The sequence below is a fragment of the Saccostrea cucullata genome, unplaced genomic scaffold (assembly GCF_032062105.1).
Source record: "Saccostrea cucullata isolate Sc308-1 unplaced genomic scaffold, CSIRO_AGI_Scuc_v1 ctg127, whole genome shotgun sequence".
Lineage (NCBI taxonomy): Eukaryota > Metazoa > Mollusca > Bivalvia > Ostreida > Ostreidae > Saccostrea > Saccostrea cuccullata.
Genome location: NW_026940370.1, coordinates 681020 through 703506, shown reverse-complemented (window position 1 = coordinate 703506; position 22487 = coordinate 681020). Strand labels below are relative to the sequence as shown.

Sequence of the window (22487 nt, the reverse complement as noted above, 5' to 3'; positions counted from 1 at the left end):
TGAAGAAAATATCCTAATAAATGTTAGCATTATGAATTCAAAGTTTTTTCCTTTAAATATTATCTGGCGCATTAATATCCACTTGTGCTGTGACTAAAAAGAGGAAAGGATTAGTAGAACTAATTTAAAAGGTGCAAATAATTAAAGAATGGAAGTTCTTCCATAAATGTTGATTTGACTTAAATAATGCATATTCAAAAGAAAATGTATGCATATACACTTATAAACAATCGGGAATCATACGTCATTTGTCCTTTTAGAAAGGACTGAAAGGTCGTAATGCTGTTTGTCTAACATTTCCGTGAATGTTTTTTTTTAAGTTTTTTTAAAAAATATATATTTATGTACACCTCCATCAAATGATTCGTATATTCTGAATTCAAAATAAAAAATGCCGCATAATGGTACGTTTTCCTCTAAACTTCAAATATTCTAGTTTTATTTCAAAGCGGAAATTAGGGTGACCTGTCCTATAAGCAAACAAATGGTTGCAAAATCCACCCTTTTTAGACGGCTTTACAGCGTGTGTATGCGACATTTCAGCTCTGACAGCATGTCGTTCAAGTTTTCAGCAAATCTTGCATTTATGTTCTCTGAGTTTCCTTCCATGGTTGAGAGATATGATGCTGCAAAAGCCGCAGGATTTAAATATGTTGAGAGTGCATTTCCCTACTTGGAGCCTTTGGAATCTGTTCAGAATGCTATAGAAAAATCTGGTCTAGAACAAGTTTTGATTAATGCTTGGCCAGGTAATATATAAATAAGTTTAAATTCCAGATCAAAAAGAACATTTTTTTCTTTTTTAGACCCAAATCATTAATTATTTACATTTATATATAATATTTGACTCAAAAAAGTGATGGGACATCCAATTAAATTAACTATATAATTTGGTAGTACCGTTACTAGACAAAGACTCCAATTACTAATAGTCTGCAGAAAATTAATTTGGTTTGACAGCAAAGTCAGATGGTTTTTGGACAGATACAAATGTCCTATGTTCTATTTTATTCAATACCATTGAAGAAAGTCAGACCATGGGAGTTATATAACCGTCAGACTTGTATATATAGATACATGTATATTACAATCACAGGCACTTGCTTTGGAAATAAATTTTTAACCCATAGTATAACAATAATTTATTATTTTACTTAGGGCGAAAATTTTTTGTGTTCTTCTAATCATGCTAATTGCAAGCTCATTAATTAATACAAGAGGCCCAAAGACCTAAATGGTCATTTTAGTTCCATGAGTTTCTTAGTAACTCGATCCGAGTTAGACTGTGATCAAGTCAGCTCTTTGTTTCTCTGTGACTGTCTCTCATCACATCTTCCAATTATTCAAAAAAAAAAACCAATCCATTTAACTTGTTGAAATTAACAAAGCTGTTTTACAGGTTATAGGGACCATGGATATCAGCCTGGGTAGTTCAAGATGTTACAGTACCTTACTAGTACTTCAGGGGTCCTTGGTTCGATTCCTGGTCCAGTCATTTATTTTCTTTATGCATTTCTCCTTTCATGCTACAATGGAAAGCCATACATAATTTGAAATTAAAATGAATTATATCTATAAATCTCACAGATTTTGAAAAATATATAATTCACTTTAATTAAATGTATCGATATATTTGAATATTGATATGGGTTCGTCACATATGATCCAATTTTGTAAAGCCTAAAGATCTATTATATGATAGATATTTGGTCATTTACCAACCTGCATCTGTATCTAGATAAATATTTACAATAAAAGTGTTACATTGCACCTCAATCATCATGTCTACATCTTAACAATAGTACATGTAAAATAAATAATCCTCTTTTTCTTTTTTCTAGGAGATTTAAGTAAAGGTGATCTTGGGATAGCTGCTTTGCCAGACAGACAAGAGGAATTTGAAAGCAAGCTAAACCTGACACTTGAATATGCAAAGGCCCTGAAATGTAAACGGTATTCAGGGTTGCAAATAACATTTAAACCTTAGGGGCAATGTGGGCCCCCAACTTCACAAGTTTTACTAGCCCACATTGATTTTATGGGGCCCACAATTTTTTTTTCACTTTGTAAAAAATCTTTTCATATGAAAACATAAGAGAAAAATACTTTATCGCCATAGTATTTCATTATTTCTTTTCAAATTTTTCCTGCAGAATTTTACACTACTAAATGTATGAAATTCCATAAAGATTCATTTAGCAAAAAATATTTGCAACATTCCCACTTCTTTTTTTTTAATAAAGGAGCCCACTGACCCTGATAACGGATAAAGGAAAATTCATTACAATTTTGTCATACAAACATCAATTTTAGTATAAATATCTATAAAATACAGTTTTTGATAAATCTGACATGACACATTTACATGTAATATGCATATTAATTCATTTATCATTTTAGTTAACTTCTTTATTCTCCAGAATTCATGTTATGGCAGGCATGAAACCAAACAATTTTGATGAAACTGAAATGGAGAAAACCTTTATTAAGAATATAACACTGGCAGCAAAGAGGTTTGAACCAGTAAGTTCTAAGAAAAAAATCTCTCTTGTACATACAAAATACCTTCCTTACTAAGTAATGAAATGACTAAGTCTATGTATATATTTCTGAGTATTTTACCTTTATTTATTCACAGGAGGGAATCACCTGTGTAATAGAACCCCTGAACAGTAGAATAACAGCACCCCGTTACTTTCTTACTGATATTAACAAGGGTATGTACAGGTATATTTTCTTCAAATAATGAATGCCATTTGGAAGGAGGGGGTAAGTCTATTAGGACACTTTTTTGCCTCTTTGGTGGACTTCATTGATATTAAAACAGGCATTTCACAATACATACCCAGTACGTATGTTTTCAATACATATTGACCAACTAGTAAGAAGGTAGATAATTTTGTGATTAAGAAAAGTTATAATGTCAAAGGCCTCTCTATTTAGCTAGACTGATTTATTCTAAAGTCTCTATTTATTTGCAGCTGTTGAAATAATCAAGAAAATCAACAGACCTAATTTGAAATTACAATTTGTAAGTTGTTAAAAGATATTTATAGACATAGTTATAATAAACTTAAAATTGTCAAAAATAGATAAAATGACATTAGCCTTCAAATCAATTTGAAAGTCAAGTTATACATGTAAATAAATTTATGTATACATGCATTGTTCAATTTATAATGTAATTCTCTTTTCTTTCATTCAGGATTTCTTTCATGTGCAGATAATGGAAGGAAACTTAACTAAAACCTTAGAAAAATATTTGCCATATGTTGGTAAGCTGAATATTTCGCTTATCTGGGCTGGGGGGCTTAAGTGAGTTTTAAGAATGTTTCAATTAGAATTAAATTGTGCATTTTATATGCTATGCAGTGATGCACTTTCAGCAGTGTTAATCTTTTATTACTGGGTATATAGATGTGGAAATTTATATGAGTAGGTTATACAGTAAAATTGGAAGAAGGAAAGTTCTACTGAAGTATTCACTATATTTATATTGTTACTGTGTGAAAGAAGGATAGCAGAATAAAATTACCTCCCTTTACAGACTCTCCCATTGATTCCTATGTAGAACTTATTTATGGAAAGTGAAAATTCAGTTTTTTGTTAGCTCACCTGAGCCGAAGGCTCAAGTGAGCTTTTCTGATCACATTTTGTCCGTCGTCCGTCCATCTGTAAACTTTTCACATTTTCAACTTCTTTTCAAGAACCAATGGACCAAATTTAATTAAACTTGGTACAAAGCATCCTTGGGGAAGGGGAGTTTAAATTGTTAAAATGAAGGACCAAGTTCCGTTACAAGGGGAGATAATCAAGAAAAGAACAAAAATAGGGTGGGGTCATTAAAAAATCTTCTTCTCAAGAACTACCGATCCAGGAAAGCTGAAACTTATGTGGAAGCATTTTTGGGTAGTGTAGATATTAAATTGTTACAATCAGGACCTCCGGGGGTAGGGCGGGGCCACAAAAGGGAATTCAAGTTTTACATAGAAATGTTTAGAACAAATATTTAAAAATCTTCTTCTCAAGAACCACTGGGCCAGGAAAGCTGAAGCTTATGTGGAAGCGTCCTTGGGTACTGGGTAGTGTAGATATTAAATTGTAAAAATCATGCACCCCGGGGTGGGGCGGGCAACAATAAGGACTTCAAGTTTTACATAGAAATGTATAGAACAAATCTTTAAAAATCTTCTTCTCAAGAACCACTGATCCAGGAAAGCTGAAACCTACCTGGAAGCATCCTTGTGTAGTATGAATATTAATTTTTTAAAACCATGACCCCCAGGGGTAGGGTGGGGCCACAATAGGGAGTCCAAGTTTTACATTGAAATATATAGAATAAATCTATAAAAATCTTCTTCTCAAGAACCATTGGGCCAAGAAAGCTGAAACTTATGTGGAAACATCCTTGGGTAGTGTAGATATTAAATTGTTAAAATCATGACCCTGGGGGGTAGGGCAGGGCCACAACAGGGAGTCCAAGTTTTACATTGAAATATATAGAATAAATCTATAAAAATCTTCTTCTCAAAAACCATTGGGCCAAGAAAGCTGAAACTTATGTGGAAGCATCCTTGAGTAGTGTAGATATTAAATTGAAAAAATCAGGACCCCCGAGGGTAGGGCGGGGCCACAATAGGGAGGGTGAGCGATGTGGCACATGGCCTCTTGTTGTTGTTTTTTTTTAACATGAGGACATTGAAAATATGTACATCTGTATTTACTCTTTAGATATTATAAATCTCTCTGAACTTTGACCAAATGTTACTTTGCTGTACTGGATACTAGATATTTAATTTAACTTGAACGCCTGTTATTTCAGGTCATATACAGATTGCTCAGGTCCCAGACAGGGGAGAACCAGACAGACAGGGAGAAATCAATTATACCTATGTGTTTGAATTACTACAGAAATTAAAATATGATGGATATATAGGACTTGAATATAAACCTAGAGGTAAATGGAACGTAAACATAAATTATAAGGACCTCTTTGCAACAATAAAATATTTTTGGTGTTATATGTTTTCCACACAGAGTACCTGTCATTTAATTATCACAAAGCATCCATGAATGGTAATTATGTTTGTTTTACAGGAAACACAGTGGAAGGTTTGAAGTGGCTGAAAGATTATGGATTACAACTTTAATAAATAAAACTTTTTTACATTTATTTTTTTTTTTAAATAAACCATTGGAATGCAAATGCAAATAAACAGAATAAAAATATACATTTATTGACTGAGTTCGAGGGCAACGTGCGTTTTGCCCGAGAACTCTGTCAATAAATGTTTTGTTATACCTTTCGTTTTATTTTATATTTTTTGACATACATGTATTTTGTACTATATTCCGTAATGTAATATCAGGTCTGTCACTGTTTAACACTAACGAATGAAAATGAGATTAAGCTCCGCACATTCTGTGGCGTAAGCGGTCCAAAATCGATTTTTTTTTATGCCCGCTCAGCAAAACATTAAAATTGTTAGACTTTTTTTTGTATAGATTTGTATAGGAACAATTTTTTAAAGGTATAACAATACTGTGTATCATTTGTTACTTCTGGTACTTTTTTCATTCTAACTTTTTTGTGAGTATACCGGTAAATTATCTTACTAATCAATGAAAACAAAGACACTATTGTGTAACAGGAAAGGAGAAAATGTATGGCTTAACTCGGAAACAAACCTAAGAACCTGGGATTAGGAGCCAGATGCTCCACCAACTAGGCTATCTCAGCTGATATTGCAGTCTAAACCATTACATTCCTCCCTCCTTTAATGGTCTTCAACATCGAAGATACAATCCAAGTTTTTATTTGCCCCTGGCAGGATTTTCTCCAAGGGTTGTAAATGGCATAAAGTCTGTAACAGAAGGTGAGAAAATGTGTGGCTGGACCATGAGTTGAACCCAGGACCCTGGATCACTAGTCAGGTGCTCTACTGACTGAACTATCCAGACCAATAACCACAGCCAAAACAATTACATTTGTAATTCTGTACGTAATTTTTAATTGGTTTGTCAGTACGGTGGTGCCTTGTAAATATAGATGCCAATAATCTTGATGCTTTAACTTCTGAATGAAACTTTTGTCAATATAAATTACATTTATATCTATAAGTTATATTGGTAATATATGCGTCCAGGACACTGCATTTAATCCACACTAAGATTCTAGATGCATTTAGCAAAATAAATTTTGTAATAACTGAAAAAATACTCAGAATCACATTGACTTCGAAGCTTTATACATGTACAAAATGCAGCTCCAAACAGAAATGTGAAATATTCACACTGGGAACATAATATATATCAGAGGTATGACAAGAATTCTGTTGGAATATTTCTTGGTGGGTATTGCACTTTATGTTTGGTACCACTTTACAGAAGATTGCTTGTACTCAAGTTCTTAGGATATATGACTTGTACCTCAAGTTCTTAGGATATATGACTTGTACCTCAAGTTCTTAGGATATATGACTTCTTAATCAAGCTCTTAGGATATATGACTTGTACCTCAAGTTCCTAGGATATATGACTTGTACCTCAAGTTCCTAGGATATATGACTTGTTCATCAAGCTCCTAGGATATATGACTTGTACCTCAAGTTCTTAGGATATATGACTTGTACCTCAAGTTCATAGGATATTGATAAGTCTTACGTACCTTTGAACACACATTTACACAGAAGTTTAGATTGGTACGTGTATATACACTGTATGTTAAATTACTTTTCTTTTCAGAAAGAATAATCAAGGGTTCAAATTTTACCAAGTTACTACCAAACCGTTAAAATAATTAAAGTAAGCTAGCATCTTGCCAAAAATTCCTTCTATGTTTCAAAGTATGTCAGTTAAACTAGCTTTCAGTGCTGAATAATTCTCCAAGGCATCTCTTACACTCTCAACTAGTGAAGACAAATATAAATGTGACAAAGAAGCTATTGTTTATCCATTTAATTAAGAATAATTCACATACACATACATTAACATTATAGCTGGTAATGAACAAAGCTACTCAGCTTTCAAAAATTATATGATCATTGCAACTGACTGCAGATAAAGAAAATTTTAATAAGTTGTACTCAGGTTTTATACTGAAAGTTTATGAAAGAAAAACAACCCGTACAAGCATATCTAATGAAAAAACCATTCTGTTGTCCCAGAAAAATTTTATTTTCTAAATGCATCCAACAGTGAAAATGGTTCTGCATCAATCTATAGTACACTACCAAGTGTACAATATTTAGCAAAACAAGTTTTACTTAAAACATGGAACAATAAGGCCTTTCTAAAGAATAAACATTTGTGCGGGCTTTACAGAAAGGATTCACAATAAGTTTAGTATTTTTGAATATCAATACCTCTGGGAGCAGACTAGTTATACAATTATGATTTAATCACAACTGAATATACTCTGTAGAACAAACTTTATATTATTTCACATTAACTACAGTTTAAAAGTCAGCTTTGAAAACCATCAACAAATCAGGTCTTGTAGATAAAAGGTGAATGAACATGTTTGTAGGTCATTCTTTCAAACTCGGGGTTTTCATTTCATATTTCAGTTTTTTAATAAACTTATCAACTTTGCTGATCATCATCATCAAAATTCTGAGATAAAAGAAAATTTGCCGCTAAATCTTCGTTCTTTTCACATGCGAAGTAGGCCTGTATGCACATTCCTTCTGAAAATCCTAATGCTTTAAGCTGAAATAGTAAAGAAAGATGGTTCAAGTTAGTATCTACATTCCACAATTATGTTTTACATTGTACCAGTGTTATGATCCCTATGAACCGGCTACTGGCCAAACTGACTGCTTTAATTGACAAAAATGCCGCTTTGAAATAAAATTTTTTGAAAGGTCCACAGAGATTTTGTTCATAAACCTCAGCCCCTAGCCTGTTACAAATGATCTCGAACCCTTTACTTTGAAATATAGGGAAAACACTGTTGAACAGTTTTTATCTACACTATAAATGACATTCAAAGCTATAAATCTCATAGATTTTTATTAACCAAATAAATTTAATAAAATGAAGTCAGTACTGGGTGGCAGTGGCCTGATTGACTTATTTTACACCTTATACTAGTAATTGCTAACATTACCCTTTCTATAGCCTCTTTTTCGGATGGTGTAACTTGAATGTAACCACTTCCTGGAGGGGCACCACCAGGAGGGAGACCACCCCCCTGAGCCTGATCTGAAACCTCACCCCCCTCCATGGGTTCATTCAACATCTGGATGAATCGCTCCTGATTCTGACTTATCATCTGCAAGAAATAAGAATAACACTCAAAGATATTGCTACCTCATTACACACAACTCTTCTATTCACTTTACATTCATCTGCTATTGAATTAAATCTTTCATAATTCTGCTTGTGCATGTAGTACCTTTGTGAAGAGAATTAAACTGAAATATCAAGTTTTTCTACATATACAGCTCAAAATTGTCATCCATAACCATACTCACTTTTATTAAGAAACAAGCAGACTATTTCAGGATATTTTACCTGTAATAATGGAGGATTGGACTGTCCTATTTGTCTAAGAAGTTCAGGTAAGAATTGGGGATTATCTTGTATCAGCTGTCTCATTCTCTGAAACTGTGGTTGAGTTCTTAAAAATGATAAGGGATCTTCTCCTACAAAAAAAACAGGTTCTTAATTACAATGCAACAAATCTAATCAATTATTTAAAATTCACTTCGTTTCTACTGAGCCTCTAGGCCTTGGACATTGTCCTGTACAGACCTCCTGTTTGTCCTGCGGGGGGCATTGTTAATGAGCCACTTCCTGGGGGGTTTGAGGCTGGGGGAGTCTGTTGTGCAGTCTGTTCTGGTGCGGGGGCTACAGGAGCTGCTGGGGCACTGGCAGGGGCTTCTTGTTCTGATGTCTCAGGAATCCCCTTCAAAGAAAGTCATATGTTCACGTTTACATTAAATGCCACAGAGAGAGAGACAGAGAGTAACCAACACACATTTTAGAATACATACATTTATATTCTGATACATGTACATACATATGAAATACAGTCAAAGATTCTTTATAAATGGACAAGAAAAACATAACTAACACTCAATAGTAGAAAATCTTTTACCTGAAAGAGGTATTCCACTGCTCTGTTTGGATTGTTAAAGCTGGCCCGTAGTGCTCGGACTACCTGATCTCTCTCAAAGCCCATAGACATAATCTCCATCACCATGTTCTCATACTCCTGACCGGTCACCAGCATGCTTTCTGCCGTCACCGGACCAGGGGCTGAACTACTCTGAGTCTCTGTTGAAGCTGTTGATGTACTTGTGGTAGAGGGAGTTTCTGTTTTTGTTTCACTAATAAAGAATTTTTTTACTTAATGATCAAGCTAGAATATCCATCATATATCGTATACGTAGAAATTTTAGCAAGGATTTAATTTTGGCATTATTAGCGAGGCTGTTGAGATCGCTAAAATTGAATATCGCTAAAAATAAACTGCGTGTTATTTGTTCTAGCTTCCTTAGTGTACATTTTAAAATCGCTAAAATTATCTCTCACTAAAAATAAAATACCAGTTTTTAAGGAGAAATCGCTAAATTTGCCTCTCACTAAAATTTCCACTTATACGGTATCTTATGAGACATGAAAGGTTTATGTTTCAGGAATTCAAATTTATCAATTTTATAAAAAGAATGCTTTAATATTAGGGATGTCAAATCGGTCAATTTTTAATACTCGGTTACTCGGACGCTTTTCCGATCGAGTACCCGGGTACTCGGTAAGTGTGAATAAATATGAAGACGTTAATTGATGAATGTAAAACATTGTAAACTCTTGTAGAAATAGAACCACTTGCTCTGATAGGAGGTTTACCCGTAAATGTATTTCTGTTGTAACAATGATGAGCACTTCGTGCCCGACGAAATAAATTTAATACAACATTTTTTAAGTTCAATTCATTTATCAGATAAACACAAGAAATAAAATCGTAAGTGGTTCACAGTGTTTTTGTTTTAAAAAAATAATCTACTCCGTAATTGTAATGTAACTCTTTGTTGCGTTTGACGTCCAGGTATCAGTCGTACAGTTTGACAGTTTGACTTGAACTTGACTAAGTTCTCCTAACAGAGCGGATTTACGATTTTCGTATAATTTTCGATCCTAGATTTTATAGTATTACGGGACGGTATTTTGTAGTTTGCTGCATCGATGGACATCAGTTTTTTAAAGCCTTTGCCTTCAACCATTTGTACATATATTGGCATGTAATCAAACACTACTATATCAACAATCGCGCGTGTAATATCATATGTCTCTTTTCCCGAGAATTTACGGCTTCTCGGAGAATTGACAAAATTATCCAATTTATTTAATCATAACAGACTTTAAACGATGTTCAGTGAAAACAAATAATTAAAGCAAATCAAAAAATAAGGTAGAAGACAGCCGAAGGTGAGAAAAGCGAGGTAACAGGTGCTATTTCACGGTCATTTAGAGGAGTAGGAAACCCTAATTACTGTATGTACAAGTGCAATGAGTATTACGTTTTAAAACAGATTGTTTAAAGCATTAATAAATAAGCTTAGAAATATTTAAAAATATACATCCGAGTAACCGAGTACCGATTTTAGTATTCGATATTCGGACGTTCGATCGAGTACCCGGTTAACCGGGTACTCGTTGACATCCCTATTTAATATATAAATCAGATATTTCACGCATACAATGATGAACAGCCAATTTTGACTTTTAGTTATTGAAAAAAAATGTAGTGATCATTTTCATGAAGCAAGAAAAAAAAAGAGTAGCCACATCTGATGACATTAGATTTTGTTAATGTTCAAAATAAAATCTGAGAGCAATTGTATCAATGTAAATCCTGCATACCTTTGTGTAGTTTCTTTTTTCTCTTCTTTCTTTTCCTCTGCGGGTTTTGGTGTTTCTGTGGCAGCAGGGGCTGGGGCTGCTGGGGGAGGGGCTGCAGTAGCAGCAGGGGCAGGGCTAGGCTCTGATGGCTTGGCTGCTGCTGCTGCTGGTTTTGGCTAAAAAAGACATTATCATTCTGCCATTAAATTTTCTATGTTAAATACACTTTAAAATTTGTATTTTAAAAGCCATTTTTGTCAAATACCAGACATTTTATCAAAGTGAAAGAGGGGGGAGACCTAAAATACGCCATGCTTGCTGCCAAATCCCATTCTCGTTGTGATTAGATCAGAATAACTAAGGTATGCATTCATTGTAAGACAAAATCAAAGCCTAACAATTCTTCTCTTGCAATATATAACAATACTTCTTCATGACTTCTAGAAGAAAAGGACTACTACTAGTGTACTGTGCAAAATTCCCAAATTACTACATCAGGTGACTTTGCACACATGTGCCAGAAAGAAAAATGTAAGACATATTTCTAAGCCAAAATTTGAATTGAACTTAATTTAGAGACAGTTAATACATTCTTCTCACAAATTAAATGCTTTTTTTTTTAAAATACATGTATATGAAATAAATATGAAAGTCACTTATGTAAATCATTCTCTATATAACATATAGCAACGAATTCTGCACAATGACTTGGATGATATGCAATGTATGAGTACAATGTTTTAAGCACTGCCATTAAATCTATTTCTAACACACTGATGGTATTAAATATGTTCTACAGGGAAGTCATTCTAATCAATGTGGGTGTTCTGACAGCATAAAGATGATCAAAGCTGTGTTTCCTTATCATGTTATATTTATAACCATGTTTATCCTTTTATGACTGAAAGTGAATCTATTGGTATTTGTATTATGTATATTATACAGATGAATTTTAACAAAGACCAAATGAATTGTCTGAATCTGTTCAATAATATTATAAAACATATTAAGCCTATGCCAATACAAATTTCTATTTTGAGAGGCACGAGAAATTTCCAAATTTAATTTCCTTTAATTTTTAAAAAACACATTAAACATTAAATACAATTTAAAACATAGAGTAACCAATATGAAAAAAAGCATAAGTAGTTTTGATGTCAAAGTAAATGTACCTTTGTTACCATGACAACAACAAAGTTTTTTTCTTCAATCTTGTATTCACTAACTTTCTTCTCATCATCAAGGATTTTTCCTACAAAATGAAATAATCAATAATGTAATTTTTCCAAAGAAATCATACATCATTAGTAGTAGTGTGAACAAGAAGAAATGACACAATAATGAAGTTTGGAATGCCTAAAATGAAACTACTTATATCACCTGCATATATAAGCTTCTGTCCTCCAGCTGGAAAATTGTCTTTTCCTTTTTCATTTTCTATTTTTTCTTTTAAACTTTTAACCTGCAAAAAGATTTTTTTTTAATTATTAAATCATATGGAACCAAAACTGAAATACAGGATGAGGACTCAACATTAAGGAAAACATTCATGTCTTTTAGGCAACAAAACACTACTAGTAATTCACATTTTCACATAACTTCTCACAAATCACTAAACATAACGAAAGGATTTAAAGACTTAATACAATTCATACATAGACAATTATATAACCAGCACATCACAAAATTATTGCATCCCCAAGTGTATAAATTAAACATTTATAAATCATCTTTTGTGCAAATGGAACTCTTTACCTCTTGAAATAAGACGATCTACTACAATTGGATAAAGTGTAAGTATTGATTTAAATCAAGCATGAAATAATTTTTAAGACAACCCCAAAAATCCAAGATGCAAAGTCACTTGAGTGCCAACTAATACTTGTATTTTTCTTTATACAATTTTTATTGCATCTTGAGAATGTTCAATTTTTTCAATGTTTTACAAAACTGAACATTTCCTTTTACTTTTATCATTTTCAAAAAAAAAAATTAAACCAGTATAATTATAGCGAGCGCAGAGACGCTTGTCAATGCGAGTTCTAATGACAATGCCTGGGTGAAGAGAAAATTTGGATTATTGCAAATTCAAGCTATAGAATTTTTTTCGCAGTAACTTTGGACCCACAATGCATAGCTTCGTAAAATTATCTTCTTGCAATTAAACAAATAATAAACTTGCCTTGATTTTTTGAATATATTGCAGACAAATAGTCAATAAAACGGTTCTTCATTAAAATCAGCAATTTTCAGGCTTCAATTTGGTAATGCAACATACATACAATGTCATGTGATGTCAGAGTCTAGACACAATAAATGTCACAAGTGGTTTGACGAGCCTGATCTTAATTAAATCTGAATAAGTTAAAGTATCTGCCCTCACCTAAACGGTCATACAGTCAACATATTATTATTAGACACAAAGAAATACATGTATATACAAAATACAATGTAATATACTAAATACAATATATCCTGAAGAGCATGTACATGTAAAATCAAGAGATTTGCTGGACCCGCTCCAGGACTCTTTTTAAACACATATCCAATCATTATAAATATCAAATGCTTATATAGACAAATACAAACAAAGACAGGCGTGATAGCCAACAATTACTGCTGCTTGTTAGTGTTGGTCACTTCAGTTTATAAGACTATATTCTATTATGTTCATAAACCAGACCTTTCTGTGCCAAAACAGAATATGTGGTACTATATAAAATGCACAACATACTTCTTTATCTTGGAGGCAATGTTATTATTAAATAAATTATTCCTGAAAAAAAGAAGATAAAAATCCAAGAGAGCATGCACGTGTTTTATAGACATACCGTGTCTTCAGGTTCAATTTCAACTTTGAACGTCTGTTGCTGAAGAGTCTTTAATGTAACAAACATTTTTCAGTCTTAAATATGTATATTGTTCAATTCAAACACTTAAAACGCCTATGCGTCACCCAACTTTCAAATTGCCAACTTCACGATCCGCCATGAATAAAAGTACAGCAGTAAATAAATAAGTTACAAAAATACAATATAATATTATTTGTTATAATATGAATTTTTATATAAATTTCTTAAAAGTGCGATGTCGTAAATTGATATAAAAAAGAATTTTTATTAATTTTTAAATTTTTTTTATAGTTCCGCAGCTAAGACTTTCACTTTCACTTTTCTTTTATCGACTTTCCTTTTCCATATGGACTCCCAAGAAAAACAAGCACAGGAAAGTAAATGTGCTTTCTTTCTCCAGAAGAAGAAGCGGTATTGTAGATTTAGACCTAATGGCAGTGGAAAATATTGTCCTGAGCACGCTGGACTTTTAGGGGTAAATAAAATTTCATAAACTAAGTGTAAAATAAGAGATTTAAGATGCTTAAACAACAAATTGACTACTTTGCCATGTATTGTCAATTCTGTAGTAAAACATATCCCTTAATAAATAAAAAAAATCCTTGAAAAATTCAAAAAAATTGAGGAAACGTAGAAATTGTTAAATTTATCTGCAGCACAGTAGCTGCAGACAGTAGCTGCAGATCTGTAGCTCTCCGAAAAAAATCTATTCAATGACATACCGCCACCGGAGATCTGTAGCTCTCTGAAAAAAATCTGTTGACAGGCTGGAGATCTGTAGCTCTCCGAAAAACTAGAACTGTCCAAACGGGACAAAATACCCCCCGCTGGGTTTTTCAGAAGTAAGTTTTTCCATAATAGATATGTATCAAACACAAATTATGAAATTTTTCTTCCAGTGACCTTAAACTTCCCCAAATGACCTTGGGTCAAAGTCATTACACACCCTTGGGTCATGGGCAATCTTTGTGTGAAATGAGAACCTACCAAGTTTATCCATAAGAAAGATATGGACCGGACACGAATTATGAACTTTTTCTTCCAGTGACCTTGAACTTCCCCAAATGACCTTGGGTCAAGGTCATGACACACCCTTGGGTCATGGGCAATCTTTGTGTGAAATGAGAACCTACCAAGTTTATCCATAAGAAAGATATGGACCGGACACGAATTATGAACTTTTTCTTCCAGTGACCTTGAACTTCCCCAAATGACCTTGGGTCAAGGTCATGACACACCCTTGGGTCATGGGCAATCTTAGTGTGGAGTAGTAGATTCTGATGTCCCTCTGTAAGAAAGATATGGACCGGACACGATTGCACAGACAGACGGACAGACAGACAGACGGACGGATGGACAGCTAGACAGACGGACAGACAGACAGACGGACAAGGTGATTCCTATATACCCCCCCAAACTTTGTTTGCGGGGGGTATAAATATATTGACAGACTTGACAGACAGTGAAGATCTGTAGCTTTCTGAAAAAAAAATATATTGATAGACAGGAGATTTTTTTTTTACAGATCTGCATGCAGCTAGCAGCACATGTGCCCGGGGATGGGACCCCCCTCCCAAGGGTTCTTTGACTTTTTAAATCTATACCATTTTTTCTATGACATACTCACAAAGTGTAATGAATAAAAAATCAAAATTTATTTTAATTAATCTAAAACTAACCTTTTAGAAAAATTCACATGACTCGAGCTCTCTGATACTAAAACAGAATAAGGATGGCAACTTCAACAGACGGTTTTCAACATATCGATGGGAATTCCTTAAAAAATTAAGATGAAAGCTATTACTATAACTGGAAGTATATTAAGGTTTCAGTATCTTCAGAGATTATCAATTAATTGTTACATAGCTAATTTGTGTGCCATTGTAGTTCCAGTACTGAGAATTGTCTTGTTTAACACCAGCGACTCATCATTTCAATTGTCAACGAGTTGTCATTTTTACTATTTCTAGCAGGGGAGAACTCAACAACTGCTTTTTACGAAACATGAACATTCAGAAATTGTGACCTTGGGGTCTTGTCCCCATGCACCTGTAATCAGCAGTATATTCTTTAACCTTCAGGGTCCCTATCATTTAAATTTATATTGTAGAGATTAATTGGAAAAATTGATTAATTAGTAAGAATAATAACTAAAGAATATTTGTTGTTTAAATCAAATTGTAATTATATGTACTTTATCTTGACAGATAGACCAAGGAAGGGAGAGAATTCCTTGTCCAATTAACCCCAAACAGTAAGATATTCACAATCAAGCCTCATCATCTGGACACTTGTGTTCCTGAGAATTAAATGAATTCAGATAAAGTTCTGAAAATATTATGAGACAAAAAAATAACTTGTTTTCAGTGTGTTTTGAATATATGAAATTTAATATTACAAGGGTATATAATTTCATGATTAAAGAAGAAACATTATACTTCAGTATAAAAATTGAACGTTGATAAGAAAATAAAAATTAGTGATTTGACAGTAATTGTAAATTGTTTCGCGTAATTTTTTGTCCAGAAGGTGAAGCATCCCAAATATTGGCCTCAAAATTAAAGAGGTTCCATTTTATATGTAGAAAATGTGTAAAACTGGATTTTACATACTTTTATGCACAATAAGTAATGCATGGATTATTTTTTAAATCAATAGCATAATTGTTTTCTTCATAGTCAATACATTTATTAAAGTTTATGTTTCAAGTTATAAGCACTTTATTTTAAATCATTTTAGGTCTTTTGCTCCTCATTTCAGCTTAATTTTTAAATACAATGTATAGATGTTATAAATGGAATTAATGGAATAAATTTATTTTAAACAGTACTTGCTATAAAGACAGTGTGGAGAAACATCTGAAGAAATGCAGGAAACAACAAAAAGAATTGCCGGTATAAAGATCTATAATGTTATGATCTAATTTGGATAAATTATAATTTACAAACAGAATTTGCATTAAATCATCAGTTCAGTTCATTTACTGGTACATATACTTTTGTCTGAAACATGTTGGCAAAAAGTTCCCAAGAACTTATAATTCAGGTTATAAGGATTTTTATTGTTGTAGCCATATCACACAACAGGCATCAACACAGACACTGATGAAGTAGAAGATACAGCAAAGGAAACAAAGGTAGAGATAATGTCAAACAACTCACATTCTAGATAATGTCAAACAACTCACATTCTAGATAATGTCCAACAACTCACATTCGAGATAATGTCCAACAACTCACATTCTAGATAATGTCAAACAACTCGCATTCGAGATAATGTCAAACAACTCACATTCTAGATAATTTCAAACAACTCACATTCTAGATAATGTCCAACAACTCACATTCTAGATAATGTCCAACAACTCACATTCTAGATAATGTCAAACAACTCGCATTCTAGATAATGTCAAACAACTCACATTCTAGATAATGTCACACAACCAACATTCTAGATAAATTCAAACAACTCACATTCTAGATAATTTCAAACAACTCACATTCTAGAGAATGTCAACTGAAATTCCAGATATTTTCAAACAGCTCATAACTCTATTTATTATTTTGATTTTCAGATACCACTTAAAGATTTCTCAACAAAAGAGTTGCAAGATTTAATTGAAAAGGTTCACAAGCTTTATGATGGTAAGCAGTTATTGGCAATAGGAGAAATCCATTCTGGATCAGATGAAAAATGTAGTACAAAAAAAAACTAGTCCTCCTAATGCCTTATTGTGGCAACTCCATCACTTGAGAAAGAAAACTTTTTTCTCTGTTTTCTGTATGTGGGTTTAGGAAGAATCATACTTAAACATAAATGTTCTGAAGGCTGATACGTCTTGAAATACTCTAAGTTTTTGAAAAGGGGGCATATTACTAAATGCATTTGTTGAAAAACAAAGTGTTTTTCCGCTCAATATGTCAAGAACCCTATGGATATCAGATTTGACACACTGGTACCCCCTGAAGAGTAGATGACCTCTATTGGTGTTGACATCTAAATTTAAAGTAGTTTCCTTTGTTATATTTCCACATGTAGACATATATGTTTCTCAAACATTTCTTGTTATAGATTGCATATGTTTTTGTTTGAATTTGAATTTTCCCCGATAAATTGAGTTATTCAAATATACTGCAGCCATGGGTTAATTTGTTTATAATTTGAATGACATATCTCATAATTTAAAGCTTGAGATAAGAACAGAAATTACTAAAAAGATAAATCTAGTAAGCTGATTTTCTGAGTTTTTATTTACTGTTTAAACCAGAACATGTTACCAGGATTGATGAAGAAATCTTGAGCCACCATTGTCTGGATGAGGAACTAAGCAATGAGTCTTATGGAATTCCTGCCATCCGCCACAGAAAACAACAGGTCTGGGTCAGACTTACCACAAGATTGATAAAAACCAGTCGGATTCATTCTGAAATGAGATGATTAAGCTAAAAAATATTTTATTTATTGTTGTATTGCCAGGCTTCTCTGGTAGGACAGTTACAGAGGCTGGACTTGTTACATGAAGGCCTGTGCTTTGTGGAGCTTGGTGCTGGCAAAGGTAACTTCTGTTTTTATTGGTTATAAATATGGTTTCTTTTATTCAAAGCAGATTATTTTAATTAAGATAAAATACATGTGTATATTGTGAGGCATTATCACTGTGCTAGAATATAATACCGGTACATGTAATTACATGTATTACAGGTAATTTATCCCACTGGATACAGCAAGCCTTACCAGACAAGTCAGATCTAGGCTTTGTTTTAGTGGACTATGGTCATGTGAGATACAAGGTAAACTTATCTCAATATTATATTTCTGACCTCCTAATGCAGGGGAGCTAGGAAAAAGCAAATAAACATAGTGTATTATGAAGTAATACTTAAACTTCAAACAAAATAATACAAGTTTAGTAATAAGGATATACTTGTGCATACAATGTCATTCATGAGACTACACTACTGTGTTTTGAAGTACTCTGGTATTCACATTTTCTCAGGCAGATAACAAGCACAAGTGGTCAGATACAGGACCCAAGTTTGAACGTCTTTGTATAAATATTGCCGACTTAAATCTGGGTGAGTAGAAGAAATTTATCATTATTGTAAAATATCTATGAAAAACATGAATACTTTTGTTCATTGGCTTTATATTAATGCTTTACCTTTTCTAATAAACAAGTTCATTGTTAACTACGAAATCATGACTATATTTTCGAATAGAGAAAGTGGAGAGTATTTCAGCCAATCAGAGACCAGTGGTTGCAGTTGGTAAACATCTGTGTGGAGGCGCAACAGGTAAAGTCTCAGGGTCAGCTCTACCTGAATTTAATATCAAGTGATAAAGTCGTTCTGATAAATTATTAACTTTAAAAAGATACAGGTGACTATTTGTCAAATTTTGCTTATTCAAGGAGTAAACATTTTGTATGGTGGATCAATGAAGAATGGTACCTGTCATATACACATGCTATAATTTTAACATAACTTTGTTTTCTTCAGACTTTGCTTTACGTTGTGTTACAAAAACTCTTAATGTGCAAAAATTTGAGGAAAGAACAAGTCAACCAGAAGAGAAGAAATTTAAGTCAGAAAATCATGATAGTCATCCAAGGTACTAGTATATTTAATTTACCATGTACATGAGAATTTAATATTCATGTACAGGAGAGAATTCAAAACGTCAGTATATATCTAATTTAGATTTTTGACATCATCTTCTGCAGGCCATGTCTAGCAGGCATTACCATAGCCCTTTGTTGTCACCACAGATGTACGTGGGAGACATATGTTGGTAAAGAATTCATAAAGAACTGTGGACTTTCTCATAGAGAATTTACCTTACTGTGTAAACTTAGTGGCTGGACAGCTGCAACATGGACTGGCTGGAAAACAAAGGAGGAAATGTACAGAGAAATTAACAGGGGAAATTCTAGTATTGACACTGAATGTAAAACTGAAAACAAGAACAATGCTGATAATGTCAGTGATGAGCGGGATTCATCTTCACAGACGGAAGATAAAAACACCACTGTGGATCAGTCAATTAATTCTAATGACTTTGAGGAACATCAGGACAGTGAGCAGCCATTTTCTAGGTAAATTTGAATTTTCTCTATGAAAGTGAATCTATTTTTGTCATTAATCACAGGTATGTTTCAAGGGAGAGGAGAAAAATGTGAGAGACGAAACAGGGATTCAAACCTGGACCCCTGAAGGGGCTCTACCAACAGAGTTATCTAGCCACCTGCGATTGAACCTGTCTGACCCCACATTCCTCCCTCCTTTAAGGTCTTCGACCTCTGAAGAAAAAACCCAGGCTCTTATCTGGCTGGTTTTTCACCTGTAACTTTCAGGACATGGCATGGCACCAAATGTAATGGGTGAGGAGAAAATGCAGCAGACCAGATCAGAATTCAAACGAGGGCCTAGGCAGCTGCATTTTCTCCTCTCTTGTTACTTTTTGGTCGTGGGAGCTGAAAGACTTGCCAGGGAAGAGCCTGGGTTGCTGTCTTCAGGAGCTGAGGACCTTTGAGGAGAGAGGAATATAACTTACAGACAAGTTCAATTGCCAGTTAGTGGCCAGAAAGCTCAGTTGGTAGGGCACCTTACTGGAGATTCTGAGAGCCTGGGTTCAAATCCCAGTCTGGTCCATTGCATTTTTCTCCCTCTTCCAATTAGGAATGCATTTCTGAATAAAAAACTTACATGGTCTGTTTATAAATACTTTCAACATGAGAATTTTCAAAAGAAAAAGATTTCATAATGCTAAAAATGCTAAACAAATACATGAATAACATATGCATACTGGTATTTGTTATTATAATACCATTTTTTCTTTCTTCTATGAAGGAGTGACCTTCAGTTGTCAGCAAGTCAGAGAGAAGAGATAGGCAGAAAGTGTAAGAGATTAATTGACATTGGTCGAGTACATTACTTGAGGAACTGTGGTCTACAAAGTCAGCTCAAGACCTACATAGAAGAAAAGCTCACACCTGAAAATGTTATTATTGTTGCAAAATCTCAGACGTGATATTTATTAAAAATTTTATCATGCCTACTCTCACTTTTTCTTCCAAAGAGTTAGTGAACTCGCAAAAGAATACCTAGTGCAGCAATTTTAAAGTGCCAATATACAATTTGTAAATGAGAAAATTAGAGACTTGTCATGAATTTTATTTTTTTCCCCAGAGCGCTTCAATTAGCCACAATGACCTTGGGTCAAGGTTACAACAAACCCCTCATGTCATAATCTTTTTATCCAATGAGATAATGATTCTCAAATAAAATGTTACATTCTTGTGTGTATAAGAACTTAATACTTTTCCACCAGTGACTTTTGAACTTGAAAGAAGGACCGTTTCCAGGTCTTGAAACACCTTCTTGTAACTAACAATTTTTGAACCAATTTAAAGATGAGCTTTCATTAATTCTCCATTTCAAAGTTATAGTCAGACAAGTTTTATACATTTTAATCTAGGTGACCTTGAAGATATGGTAATAAATCTTGGATCAAGGCCTAAACAAACCCCCAAGTCATTAAATCTTGTGCTTCCAATGATTTTCAATTATAAAGATATTTCCAAGAAAAGCATTTTCTCTCGTTTTTTCTATAAAAGTTTGATCTCACTGGAATGACCTTGAGTCAAATGATTTCCATTTCATTTCCATATTTCTATGTAAATGTACAAGGGGTGTTAGAAAAGTTCGCGGACAAGTTCTATTGTAAGCTCGCTATTTCAAAGAAACCGGTCAAACTTTCCAGATAAAATCTTAACCTATTTTCCAATAAATATATACAAAAATTTGGTGCTCTCCAGTGATCATTGAAAAATATACAACTTTTTTATTTTGATAAAAGTTGTTTCACGGAGCATGCTACATTTTGGCACGTTTACATCACAAAGACTCCTTATCAAAATTAAAAATTGCATAATTGTAGTGCAAAGAGACTTATGATATTTTACCTGTCGCTAAAGCATTCATGAAACGTCACTGGGAGAAATTTTGAATTGGAGGGTATGTGACTGTTTTATAGCCTTTTTAGCTCTTCTGAGCCAAAGGCTCAAAGAGCTAATGCTATGGCCATTTGTGCGGTGTGCGTCGTGCGATGTGTGTTAACTTTTTAGCTCACCTGAGCTGAAAGCTCAAGTGAGCTTTTCTGATCACATTTTGTCCGGCGTCCGTCTGTCTGTAAACTTTTCACATTTTCGACTTCTTCTCAAGAACCACTGGGCCAATTTCAACCAAACTTGCCACAAAGTATCCTTGGGTGAAGGGGATTCAAGTTTGTTCAAATTTAATTCAAGGGGAGATACCGGTAATTGGGAATTAATGAAAATTTGGTGGCATATTTTAAAAATCTTCTTCTCAAGAACACTGTGCCAGGAAAGATGAAACTTATGGGGAAACATCCTCAGGTAGTGTAGTTTCAAGTTTGTTCAAATCATTACCCCCGGGGTTAGGGCGGGGCCAAAATGGCCGACCTAAGTTTTACATAGAAATATATAGGAAAATTCTTTAAAAATCTTCTTCTCAAGAATGACAAAGCCATAATTCATCATATTTATATGGAAGCATCCTCAGGTAGTGTAGATTTAAGTTTGTTCAAATCATGACCCCCAGGGGTAGGGCAGGGCCAAAATGGCAGACCAAAGTTTTACATAGAAATATATAGGAAAATTCTTTAAAAATCTTCTTCCCAAGAATGACAAGGCCATTATTCATCATATTTATATGGAAGCATGCTCAGGTAGTGTAGATTCAATTTTGTTCAAATCATGACCCCCGG

General features: G+C 33.6%; 2 protein-coding genes across 2 annotated transcripts; one reads left to right on the top strand and one right to left on the bottom strand.

The window, feature by feature from the left end:
- Positions 1 to 474: 474 nt before the first annotated feature.
- On the top strand, positions 475 to 20753 carry LOC134255253 (tRNA:m(4)X modification enzyme TRM13 homolog). Its single transcript, XM_062737768.1, has 19 exons — positions 475 to 749; positions 1842 to 1953; positions 2421 to 2523; positions 2639 to 2717; positions 2982 to 3031; positions 3206 to 3275; positions 4823 to 4957; positions 5098 to 5140; positions 15904 to 15954; positions 16528 to 16594; positions 17275 to 17344; positions 17968 to 18074; positions 18177 to 18255; positions 18402 to 18490; positions 18697 to 18775; positions 18920 to 18994; positions 19199 to 19310; positions 19423 to 19794; positions 20549 to 20753. The coding sequence occupies exons 1-19, from the start codon at positions 485 to 487 to the stop codon at positions 20727 to 20729; spliced, it is 2139 nt and encodes a 712-aa protein (XP_062593752.1). The 5' UTR covers positions 475 to 484; the 3' UTR covers positions 20730 to 20753.
- LOC134255251 (UV excision repair protein RAD23 homolog B-like) lies at positions 6943 to 13842 on the bottom strand. Its single transcript, XM_062737765.1, has 9 exons — positions 13680 to 13842; positions 12229 to 12310; positions 12021 to 12100; positions 10870 to 11024; positions 9104 to 9335; positions 8758 to 8911; positions 8518 to 8648; positions 8111 to 8275; positions 6943 to 7710 (listed from the first exon to the last, which is right to left on the bottom strand). Exons 1-9 carry the CDS (start codon positions 13743 to 13745, stop codon positions 7585 to 7587), a joined length of 1191 nt encoding a protein of 396 aa, XP_062593749.1. The 5' UTR covers positions 13746 to 13842; the 3' UTR covers positions 6943 to 7584.
- Positions 20754 to 22487: the final 1734 nt, after the last annotated feature.

Coding starts and splice junctions, on each gene's coding strand:
- LOC134255253 (XM_062737768.1), top strand. CDS start 485: ATGGTTGCAAAATCCACCCTTTTTAGACGGCTTTACAGCGTGTGTATG. Junction 2,718..2,981: donor TCTTACTGATATTAACAAGG/GTATGTACAGGT, acceptor ATTTATTTGCAG/CTGTTGAAATAATCAAGAAA. Junction 15,955..16,527: donor TGTCCAATTAACCCCAAACA/GTAAGATATTCA, acceptor TATTTTAAACAG/TACTTGCTATAAAGACAGTG.
- LOC134255251 (XM_062737765.1), bottom strand. CDS start 13,745: ATGTTTGTTACATTAAAGACTCTTCAGCAACAGACGTTCAAAGTTGAA. Junction 11,025..12,020: donor TTGTTGTCATGGTAACAAAG/GTACATTTACTT, acceptor TGTCTTTTTTAG/CCAAAACCAGCAGCAGCAGC. Junction 8,276..8,517: donor CCAATCCTCCATTATTACAG/GTAAAATATCCT, acceptor TATTTCTTGCAG/ATGATAAGTCAGAATCAGGA.